This window comes from Dendronephthya gigantea, unplaced genomic scaffold (genome assembly GCF_004324835.1).
Source record: "Dendronephthya gigantea isolate DGI-Jeju-01 unplaced genomic scaffold, DenGig_1.0 000073F, whole genome shotgun sequence".
In the NCBI taxonomy this organism is placed as follows: domain Eukaryota; kingdom Metazoa; phylum Cnidaria; class Anthozoa; order Malacalcyonacea; family Nephtheidae; genus Dendronephthya; species Dendronephthya gigantea.
The window spans coordinates 292,866-304,279 of record NW_021163083.1 but is presented as its reverse complement, the minus strand read 5'-3'; the positions used below and the strand labels follow the sequence as shown (position 1 = coordinate 304,279).

At 43.1% G+C, this 11,414-nt stretch overlaps 1 protein-coding gene across 1 annotated transcript in view; it reads left to right on the top strand.

Annotated features, from left to right (window-relative positions):
* LOC114531572 (muscle M-line assembly protein unc-89-like) overlaps nt 1–11,414 on the top strand; it is a 44,614-nt gene continuing 33,200 nt past the window's right edge. Inside the window, 17 exon segments of the mRNA XM_028553182.1 lie at nt 1–528; nt 941–1,319; nt 1,779–2,285; nt 2,384–3,073; nt 3,639–3,989; nt 4,193–4,885; nt 5,088–5,421; nt 5,514–5,818; nt 5,950–6,324; nt 6,716–7,240; nt 7,378–8,055; nt 8,201–8,545; nt 8,620–9,144; nt 9,268–9,614; nt 9,843–10,197; nt 10,338–10,682; nt 10,753–11,277. Of these exon segments, the coding sequence (XP_028408983.1) occupies nt 1–528; nt 941–1,319; nt 1,779–2,285; nt 2,384–3,073; nt 3,639–3,989; nt 4,193–4,885; nt 5,088–5,421; nt 5,514–5,818; nt 5,950–6,324; nt 6,716–7,240; nt 7,378–8,055; nt 8,201–8,545; nt 8,620–9,144; nt 9,268–9,614; nt 9,843–10,197; nt 10,338–10,682; nt 10,753–11,277 (7,807 nt within the window).

Genomic DNA, 11,414 nt, shown 5'->3' with positions numbered 1-11,414 from the left:
ATGGATATCACCTCCCTGCGAGAGACCCCACGCGAGATAGTCACGAAACCGCGCGTGGAAACCATACGCGACACGTACACAGCCGATGGACAGAACACATGTTTAGCTGTCCTGGTTCACGGACCACCAGACACAGTTGAATGGCTAAAGGATGGCGTACCTTTGAAAGATAGCAAAAAATATACGACCCAATTTAATGAACAGACTGGCGTATACGAACTGATAATCCACGACTCTGAGCCGAGCGATTCCGGAGAATACCGATGTTTAGCGAAGAATTCCAAAGGCCAAGACTCCTGTCCAATCAAACTCGATATCCAACCGTTATCCGGGCCACCGAAGTTTCTTCGAGCGCTCCGCGATGCCGAAGTGTTGTCGGACACTTCAGTGAAGTTTATTGTAGAAGTCGTAGGCAGTCCCACGCCCGATGTAAGATGGTGTAAAGATGGGTTACCTGTGGTGGAGAATGAAAAGTACAATATTGAGAGTAATGGAATTACTTATTGCTTGACGGTCAAAGATTGCAAGGTAGGCATTTGGTGGAGAATCCAGTCTTTCTCTCACTTCTGTGGTCAAATGAAGAAATTCGGTGAATGAACATTCTTTCTTCACAACAAATGAATTGAAAAAGATACTAAAATCTTGCCTATAACAAGTTCGTCAATTGAGCCACTATATTTACTTGTCTTCATTGTTATTCTTCACTCCTGGCTTGTGGAATGTATTCCGTTATTGATAATGTAGTACTGCATTGGCTTTAGTTGATTTGTTTCCTAAATACATTACAGACAAGCGTACAAGTTAATTACAGACCATAAAACATCCATTTTTGAGACCAGAATTGGTCCTAAAAAACAGATCAAATTTAGTCTCAAGATGTGGTGTAATCTTTCTACTGATGGAAGTGTGTCTACTGACATTGTGTCATCAACATTTTTAGGTCACAGACAGTGGTGAATTCAAGTGTATAGGTGAGAACTCTGTTGGTCAGGTTGAATCTTCAGCCGTGCTCACAGTATCAACAATACCACTCCAACCTCCGTCGTTTGAGGACAAACCCGAGGACACAGCCATTGAGATTCTAGAACAAGGTGATATCAAACTTGAAGCGACCATTGTTGGAAGACCCAAACCTCAAGTCGAATGGTTCAAAAACGAACAGCCCGTGAAAGAGAACGAGCATTATAAAATTGACCAGCACGATGATACCTATAAGTTAATCATTGTAGGAGTGTCGAAGGACGATTCTGCTTCGTATAAATGTATTGCAACGAACGACGGAGGAATTGCTGAGAGAACATATCATGTTGACATTGAAGGTAGGTGGTATTTATAGAGCTTTTTAAACGGGGATAAGCGGAGCTGAAGTTCACGGTAAACAAACTTTAACTTTAAACTGAATAGCTATATCGGTTCATAGTTTAACTACGCTGAAATGTTTTGAATGCTTTAAGCAAAAAAATACTTGTTTGAATGAGAATTCTTACCAAGCGTACTTTTCTAGTCAAATTTCTCAGCAGGCATTTTGAGAAGTCAATGATATCGGAGCTAATTAGTCTGTGAAACAAATAGAATACTCAAATATACAAAGTTACGGGATAACAACAAAAATATTTCCCATTTCAGCTAAAACTGGCCCACCTGAGTTTGTGGAGGGCCTAAGCAAGGTTGTGGTTCAACCAGGGGAGGAAGCACGTCTTGAATGCCAAATGGGTGGATCACCTGCGGGCAAAATTGAATGGTTCAAAAACAACGAACTTCTAAAGGAAAAAGATGGTGAAACGAGCTCACTGACGATACATGCGCCTTGGTTATACCGAACGTAACTCCGAACGATAGCGGGGAGTATCGATGCGTCGCCACGAACGATTCCGGATCCAGCACGACGACTGCCGAACTTGCTGTGGAAGCACCCGAGTCTATTTTGAAGCCCGAAGTAGATTCAATAACGTTTGGGGCGGTTGAGCCTGAAAGTACCGATGACATCACTGAGCCTGAAGTGGCGCCATTGTTTACAGAGGAAGCCCAGGAAGGCGCGGTTACTGTTTTAGACGGGGGGAACGTACGACTCGAAGCCAAGATCGGAGGAATTCCAACTCCAGTTGTGGAATGGTTCAAAGACGAGACGCCCGTGGATGTCGGGGAACACTTTGTGAAGATTGTGGACGGCGATAGATATTGCTTGGATATTGTTCATGTATCCCCCAGTGACTCGGGGACATATAAATGTGTTGGAACTAACCATCTGGGTACAGTAACGCGAGTGTACAGCCTGGATATTGAGGGTTAGTAATACTTGATTGCTTTGTTGGAGATGTAAGTAAGGCCCATTTGAGCTCAGACTATCCCAAACGTTCTACATTTTCACTTTCTCTTTTGTCAGGTAAAGAAGATGAAGACGATATTGACGTGTTTCCGTCGCCCCCTGAACCAAGCGAAGCTCCCTCGTTTGTGGAGCAGCTCAAACCCCAAGAAGTAAGACAAGGCAGCACATTAAGACTCTCGTGTCGATTGGCAGAGCTTCCTTCTACACAGCTCAAATGGTTCAAAGATAACAGACCATTGGAAATGGACTCTAGAAAAACAGTCACGACTAAGAATGATACTTGTACATTAGTCATCTCAAGTGTGAAGCCCCAAGATGAAGGTGAATATAAACTTATCGCAACGAATAACAACGGGCAATGTGAATCCACCGCATCCGTTTTGGTAAACGAATCCATTAAGGCACCACGTTTCACGTCATCCTTGCAACCACTGACCGTGAAGGAAGGCGAGGACGCTCAACTCGTTGTCAAGGTGACGGGAGAACCGGAAGTGGCATGGTACCGAGACGAGACTCCTATCACCGACGATGAACGATTTGTTATAGTCGATGCACTGGATTGCGATGATAAGTATTCACTGGTTATCGAAAGCTGTAAGCCGTCTGACACTGGCATGTATCGGTGTATTGCAAGAAATGCTGTGGGCGAAACGGAGTGTTCAGCTCCAATGAATGTTCTTCAAAAGCTACGTGTTCAGAAAGACGCTCCCAAACAAGCCATTCCGGCGGAATTGAGAAGCGAAACAGGTGAGTGAAATAGTTCTCACAAAACTTTTTCTCACAAGGGAAAATATAATATAATTTTGGCGAAGCTTTACTGTTATATAGAATACTTTCTTTGCGGAGTTATAATATTCAATTGCCATTAAAGGTATTATCCTTTCAAGTTATCAGTTCTTATTTTCTTCTCGTTGTTTGTCTGTCAAATGAGATATCTCCAAAAGATTTCAGTTTCAAATTGAAACTGTTTCATATGTTTTTAAAACGATATCTGTCTCAAACCGTCCTTCCATAAATGGTCAACTAGAAGTATCCCGTTTCAAATCATTCGCCCGCTATCAGTTAGGAAAATATTTGTCCCAGATTGTTTTTATCCGCAGTCAACATGGCCAACATTGCAGCTTCTTCAAATAACTTCCCATCGCATGTGGTTAAAGAACTGCCTAAAATATACTCTGATATCTTCTTGACGTTTCACCTAAAGACCTTCGAGATATTTTATCAGATTTTAGCTCCAAATCATTTGTCGGTTGTCAGGGTTGTGTCAAAATGTTTGTTTCAAATTAAGACCCTTTAAAAACTCTCCTCCCAGACGCACCATCAGAGAAGCCACGATCTCCGAAGAAAGCAGTGCTCTTTGACACCGGACCTGCTCAGTTTGAACCCGAATTCAAGAATGTTATTCACGATCTCTCGATGGAAATAACAGACGGAGGGGACATTATCTTAGAGGCTGAAGTCATAGGGCACCCTAAACCAGACGTGGAATGGTACAAGAATGATACATTGATTACGTCATCGCATCACTATCTTCCACAGTCCCGAGGGGATGTCCATTGGCTCACGATTGTCGGCGCCAGTCCCTCCGATGCTGGAGAGTACAAATGTGTAGCCTCGAATCCACTGGGTACCAGAATCAGGACGTATGCTGTTAATATTGAACGTAAGTACTGATTAAGTTATTGCAGCTGTTGAGAAGTAATTTTGAGATATTTCGGCTATTATAATTTCGGCTCAAGTAACACGACATTCTCTAAATACTAAACTGTTAAGCTGTGTGAACTGTTAAAAACTGAAAATGAACAGACTGAACAATTATAGTTGGATTAGAAAGACCCGTTTTCAAGTGTTTTAATTCTTCTTTAGTTTCAATGGAAGAAGAAGATGAAGAAAATTTGGCACAGGAGGAAATGTCAAACCATGTCGACTACAAAATACCACAAGAACCCTCAGAACCAATCACACTCAAGCAAGAAACTATGAACGTTGAAAGTGAACCTCTTATGGATCAAGACACACCAACCACACAACAAAATGGCGAACCACGCTTCAAAGACAATCCGTTGGACACTCGCATCAAACCACAAGGAAAAAAAGAGGAAGCGGGTACCGAACCAAAGGTATTAACTCCCGAGGTGCATTCTGTTATACCCGTTGATGGGGCTAATGTCCCGGTTGGAAAAACCCCAGAGGGTGCATCACCGGAGGGTAGTACCTTCTCTCTTGGTACACCTGTGGCAATAACCGTCCCTCTAATTGGTGATGGGGCTGAATTAACAGTTAAACCTTCAGAAGGCGGGCGATCAGAACCCGGGGTAAAACCAACTCTGGCTGCGAATGAGGACGAACCACAGGCAGTTTCCCTCCCCGTGTCTGCTGAAGAGAAACCCAAGGGGCAACCTCAACCCACCGATCTCACACCTGACAAGAAGACACCAGCGACTCCAGCCCAGGAAATACGTTTCAATATTCCTTTAAGTGGCGTGGATGAGCCGTATGTTATTTTGGATACACAGGAAAGATCTCCCGAAGCGACGTCTCCTGGTCTTGTTGAACAAGGTATGTGGTTGTATATTTTTATCAAACATATACAGTAGTCATGTATTCGAATGAAATATTTTGTGCCTACAGCTGTCTAGATTGCTGGTACTTTATACTACGGTACGTTTACTTACTGAAATGAACTTCAATAGCAATATAACCGTTCAGATCAAAATGGAGACGTAGGGATTGTACCAAATTGCTACCGTATATATTTCAGAACCACTTATCCAACCACAACAAGAGGAAAACAATGTCCAAGCATCTCCTGATAAGTTACCCTCGTTCATTCCGCTACTACCAGACGCAAAGCAAGAGAAAAATCTGCCTCAGCCGTTTGATGAAATGTCAGTCACTATTCAACACCCTGACAAAACAAGACCTGAATCTGGTGCTGAAGATGTGCCAAAGACGCTTATTAATGGGAAGCATGAACAAAGAGATGATGGGGAAGCACCTTCAACCGCACCGCTCTCAGCAATTAATGTGACAGTTCCTTTAGATGAAAATGCCGGACCCATAAAGGTTGTCCAAAAACCTTTAGAATCTGCCGAGTAAGTATTGGAAATCCTTGAACTATGTGAATCTGACAGTACAGGTGTCTGAAAATGTGACTGTGATTTCATTATGTTATTCGTCTTTCCAGGAAACAGGATGAAAATCCAGATAGAGCCCCCGAGTTCTTGGAATCTCTTCCAGACGATATCGAAGTCTACGAAGGATCTGAAGTAAAGTTGAGTGTCCGAGTTAGTGGAAAACCGCCTCCGAAATTGAAATGGATGATTGGCTGTAAACCTTTGAAGAAAAGTAGTCGTGTCGAGATGAGAGAGAACAGTGGTTTGCAAGAACTGGTCATCAGGAATGTCACGTTGGAAGACGAGGGCGTTTACAGTTGTGTTGCGGCGAATAAGTACGGGGAGGCCTTTTGTGATTGTGAAATCATTGTCGAGGGTAAGTGTGGCCCTGATGTGTGTGATTTGGGGGAAATTAAATGGGGAATTGCCATGTAGAAAGGTAGATCGTGTTGTCCAACGTCCGACCGACAAATTTTCTCATACGTTTATTCCTTGATCTTATTTCAGTGCCATCAGAAGACGAAGAGTCAACAGGTCCATTGATAAGCCAGTGTCCTCCTGGATTCATTCGAGGTCTTGAAGACACTGAAGTGATTGTAGGCAAAAGCATTACTTTGCAATGTCAGTTCTTTGGTATACCAGAAGTCGACCTACAGTGGTACAAGGATGGAGGACCACTTGATCACGATGATGATCGATTGGTGTTCGATATTCTCGAAGACGTAGCTACTTTAACCATCAACAATGCAACGCCGGATGATCAAGCCTGGTATCGATGCAATGCATACAATGACCTCGGGTCATCCTCCACGGATTGTGAACTGCTAGTTGTTGAAGCTCCTAAGTTTGTGAAGTCACTTGAGGATACCATTATCAGCGAAGGTAAGTCAAGATTATTTAGTAAAGGGTCGTTGACTGTCCAACACATTTTATCAGTGAGTAATTTCAACATAGACCACATTCTGATGAATAGGTTTCCAACACCACATTTATGAAGCTCATATGTTGAACTGTGAAATTTGTTTGGCAAATCCTATGAATTATTGATAAAATAGTCCTGCAAAGTTCGTAAAGGGACATAAAGGTAGTTAAAGAACTATATTTCCGCCTTTGTTTCGCAACAAAACGTTCTGGTTTACCGTGTTACTTATTCCAAGACGTTCTTCTAGTTGTGAAGTTGATTTTTTTTTGTCGTGGCCAACATAAAATTTTGGTATATGGCTAGAATTAACCCTTACGGGATCTCAAAAGGTTTGCTACTTTGCCATTTCAGGAGAGGATATACAGTTTACTGTACAAATTGAAGGCGAACCGGAAGTGAGTTGGTACAAAGATGGCAAGCTATTGGCTGACGAAGGACGCTACGTCATCGTAGATCAACACGAGGAACAGATCTTCACTCTGGCTATTGAAGATGTGCTGCCCGAAGATGAAGGCGAATACCGATGTCTTGCCGAGAACGAGGCGGGGAAATGCGAATCCATTGCGAAGTTGACTGTCACCGACAAAAATTATCCACCAGAACTCACAAACGAAGGTCAAGACGAACCGCACTTTGTCAAAAAGGCAGGAGAGTTGAAGCTCTCTGTGGCTTTGAAGGGTAATCCGTTCCCGGAGGTGAAATGGTTCAAAGACGACAAACCGTTAAACAATGACAACCATTATGAAATATCCGAAAAAGAAAACGAACGTTCTCTCTGTGTCCATAATGTGACTTTGGATGATCGCGGGGTTTATAAATGTGAAGCGACATCAAAAATGGGCAAAGTTACTCGAAAATTCCAAGTCAACATTGAAGGTAAACTTCTTGTGTTTATTGCTGCAAGTAGGTTCGTGATTATTGCAAATTCTGCATTTTTTAGCGATTATATAAATACCACAACTCTCCTTTATTGAGAACTAAATCTGGACAATATCTGTGCTTTGCAATTTCAGGATTCATGCCGCAAGGTTCGCCTCCGACTTTCACCGAAATTGTTCAACCCGTCGAAGTAAAGGAGGGTGCTGACGTGACGTTTACCTGCCGCGCAGGTGGGGAACCGAAACCCGAAATCGAGTGGTACAAGGATGACACACTCCTGGACCAGGACGATCGTGTGAACATTGACCAGAAAGATGGAGTGTCGACTTTGACCATCAAAAACATCACCACAATAGACGAGGCAGTTTACAAAGCACTTGCAAGAAACCCGCTCGGGATTGCAACCTCTCAAGCAGAACTTCTAGTTACTGAATCAGCCGTGAAACCAGAGCTATTAGAACCGTTGAAAGACATTGATGTGAAAACTGGAGCCGATTGCTGCTTTTCCATGCGCGTGAAAGGCAACGTGAAGGTGGATTGGTACAAAGATGAAGAGATCCTCCTGGACGCTGGACGGATTGTTATCGTGGACGAGCAAGATGGAGAGACCTTTACTTTGGCTGTCGAGGACGCGAGGGTCGAGGACTCTGGAGTTTACAAATGCGTCGCGCGTAACGAAGCAGGCGAAGTCACCAGTAATGCGATTTTGAAAGTTTCTCCAAGCCGAAGACGAAGCAGAAAGGGAAGCAAGGAAACTCAAAAATCAGCCGTACCTGAAACTCCTGAAAAATCAATGGATTTGATTCTTGAAGGTATAAAAATGTTCCGTGAATAGTCTGGTGTTTCCATATTTATAAATCTTGCCTTTTTGCACAACGCTCTGTCGTGATTTGTGCTAGCACCGGAAATAGGAATAACATATAGGAAACTTACCTTTGCCTCTTCGCCTTTCCGTAGACTCACCATTCGAATCAGGTGCGCCGAATTTTCTACGCGACATTCAGGATTGCGAAGTTGTGGCGGGATCCGAGCTGAAATTGACATGCAAGTTCGAAGGGTCACCTCGACCCGAAGTGGAATGGTTTAAAGATGGCGGTCCCCTGGAGGAAAGTGATCGAGTCACGTGCTCTGTGAACGATGACGTCACAAATATCGTGATCAAGAAGGCCGAGCCGGATGACGAGGGCTGGTATCGATGTCGAATCTCAAACGAACGTGGTACGGCTGCTGTCGAAGCCGAGCTGATTGTAGTGGAAGTACCGAAGTTCGTGGAGCCTTTGAAGGATTTGGCGATAGATGAAGGTATTGGCTTGAAGAGTTATTTGGTAGTGTAGACTAATGTCTTAAGAGTGCTAGAACAATGTTTTTTTCCTCAGGAGAAGATGTTCAATTTACAGTAAAGATCGAGGGAGAACCGGAAGTGAACTGGTACAAAGGAGACAAACTATTGGCTGATGAAGGCCGTTACGTCATTGTTGACGAAGAAGAGGATCAAATCTTCACACTAGCCATTGAAGATGTTTTGCCCGATGATGAAGGCGAATACCGATGTGTGGCCGAGAACGAGGCGGGCAAATCCGAATCTGTTGCGAAGCTGTTTGTGCAAGAGAAGGAATACCTACCCGAGTTCACGAACGAAGGTCAGGACGAACCGTACCTCGCTAACATGGGAGACGATTTAAGACTCGACGTATCCGTGAAAGGCAAGCCATCTCCTGAGGTGAAATGGTTCTTAGATGATAAACCATTGCCCAGCAACCTTCATTATGAAATCTCTGAGGATGGGAACGATCATTCCTTGTGTATACGATCAGTTACGTTGGACGACAAGGGTTTGTACAAATGTGAAGCGACTTCAAAACTCGGGAAAGTTACACGCAAGTTTCAAGTCAACCTGCAAGGTAAGTGAGAATGAATGAATGTTGAAATAATGTTTTGTTATTCTCATGATATATGCCTTGTTTACGAAAGATATCTCGCTTCCGCAAATGTTTTTTGGTGTCAATAATATTTCGCTTTGCTAGGATTCACCCTACAGGGTACAGCACCAACATTCAGCCAGAATATCAAGCCAGTTGAAGCATCTGAAGGAACGCCGCAGGTAACGTTTCAGTGCCAAGCCCAAGGTGAACCCACTCCTGACGTGGAATGGTATAAAGACGATCAATTGCTGGAACAAAGCGACAGAGTGAAATTTGAAACAAACGGCTGTGATAGTTTCTTGTACATAAATGACATTTCCCAGGCGGACGAAGGTGAATACAAGGCTCTTGCAAGAAATCCTGTTGGAATAACAACGTCAGTCGCAGAACTCATTGTTGTGGAGTCCTCCACCGAACCAGAATTGGTCGCCCCGATGACAGATCTTAAGGTAAGTTCATTTAGAAATTTTTGCTTTCTGTTTGCCAACAATCGAGAAACATGTCTGATAGGAATTTCCAGGTATGCTAGTCTTTAAAGCCATTACTGGTTTAGCATTACTTTCAAGTATTCGAAATATAGAAGTCTGTTTAGGAAACAGTCTTTTGTGTGGGCAAGACAGGCCAGGAGACAATGTTTTCTAGTGTTCTTAATCTTTATTCCCGCTTCTTTGTTTTAGATCCAGGCTGGTGACGATGGCTGTTTCAATGTCCGCGTAAAAGGAAATGTGGCAGTAGACTGGTACAAAGATGATAAGTTGTTAGAAGATGCTGGTCACGTTGTGATTGTTGATGAAGATGATGGAGAGACGTTCACTTTGGCTTTGGAAGAAGCGACTGCACAAGATTCAGGAGTGTATAAATGTGTTGCCAAAAATAAGGCTGGTACAGTGACAACTACAGCAGTATTGAAAGTTGAAGGCGAAGTCCCGGAGATTAAGAGAAGAGAACCATCTGGACAAGCTAAGGATGATCTGCCGTTGTCCAAACCCGCTGAGGAAATGGTTGGGAAATCCATTGAGTTAGTTGTTGAAGGTGGGAGTTTAAAGCATTCAATATATTCTTTAGGATCGCCTATGCTGGTGCAGTTGGCTTTGACTATGGCTTTTCATTTTATCTGGCATCTATGATGATCAAATTCAAACAATTTAATACCGTTTTCTTCTTATCTTTAGAAGTTGCACCCGAACCAGGTTGCCCTCAAATACTGAGTGACTTTAAAGATTGTGAAATATTGGCAGGCTCCGATCTTACACTGGAATGTAAGTTCGAAGGCTCGCCGCGACCTGACGTGGAATGGTTTAAGGATGGTGGACCCCTGGAGGAAAGTGATCGAGTCACGTGCACAGTGGACGATGACGTCACAAATGTCGAGATCAAGAAGGTCGAGCCGGATGATGAAGGCTGGTATCGATGTCGTATTACCAATGAACGTGGTACGGCTGATGTTGAAGCTGAGCTGATCGTAGTGGAAGTACCAAAGTTCGTGAACAAACTAGAAGATATATCGATTGATGAAGGTAGATAAACAGACATCTTTAGGTAGCATTTTGTCAACGTTGCTAAGTTCTAACGATTTTCCTTTTGTAGGAGAAGATGTTCAATTTACAGTAAAGATCGAGGGAGAACCGGAAGTGAGTTGGTACAAAGGAGACAAGCTATTGGCTGATGAAGGACGTTACGTCATTGTTGACCAGGATGAAGATCAAATCTTTACATTAGCCATTGAGGATGTTCTGCCCGAAGATGAAGGCGAATACCGATGCGTGGCCGAGAACGAAGCGGGTAGATCCGAATCTGTTGCGAAGGTTGTGGTCCTCGATAAGGAATATCCACCCGAGTTTACGAACGATGGTCAGGACGAACCGTACTTTGTTAAGACTGGAGACGATCTGAGGTTGGATGTGATATTGAAAGGAAATCCGTTGCCTGAAGTGAAGTGGTTTGTGGACGAAAAACCATTGAAGAATAACCTTCATTATGACATCTCGGATGATGGTCGGGAGCATTCGTTGTGTATTCGGAATATAACTCGGGACGATCGTGGCGTGTACAAGTGTGTAGCTTCCTCAAAGTTAGGAAAAGTCACTAGAAAATTCCAAGTCAACATTGAAGGTAATTTACAACAAGATCAGTTTTGAACAGATTCTCCATTCTTTCTTATAAGTGTCTTGAGAAGTATATTAATATTACAGCTGATTCATTCTTTATTAAACCTTGTAACACCAGCTTATTTTGGGTACTAATTTGGG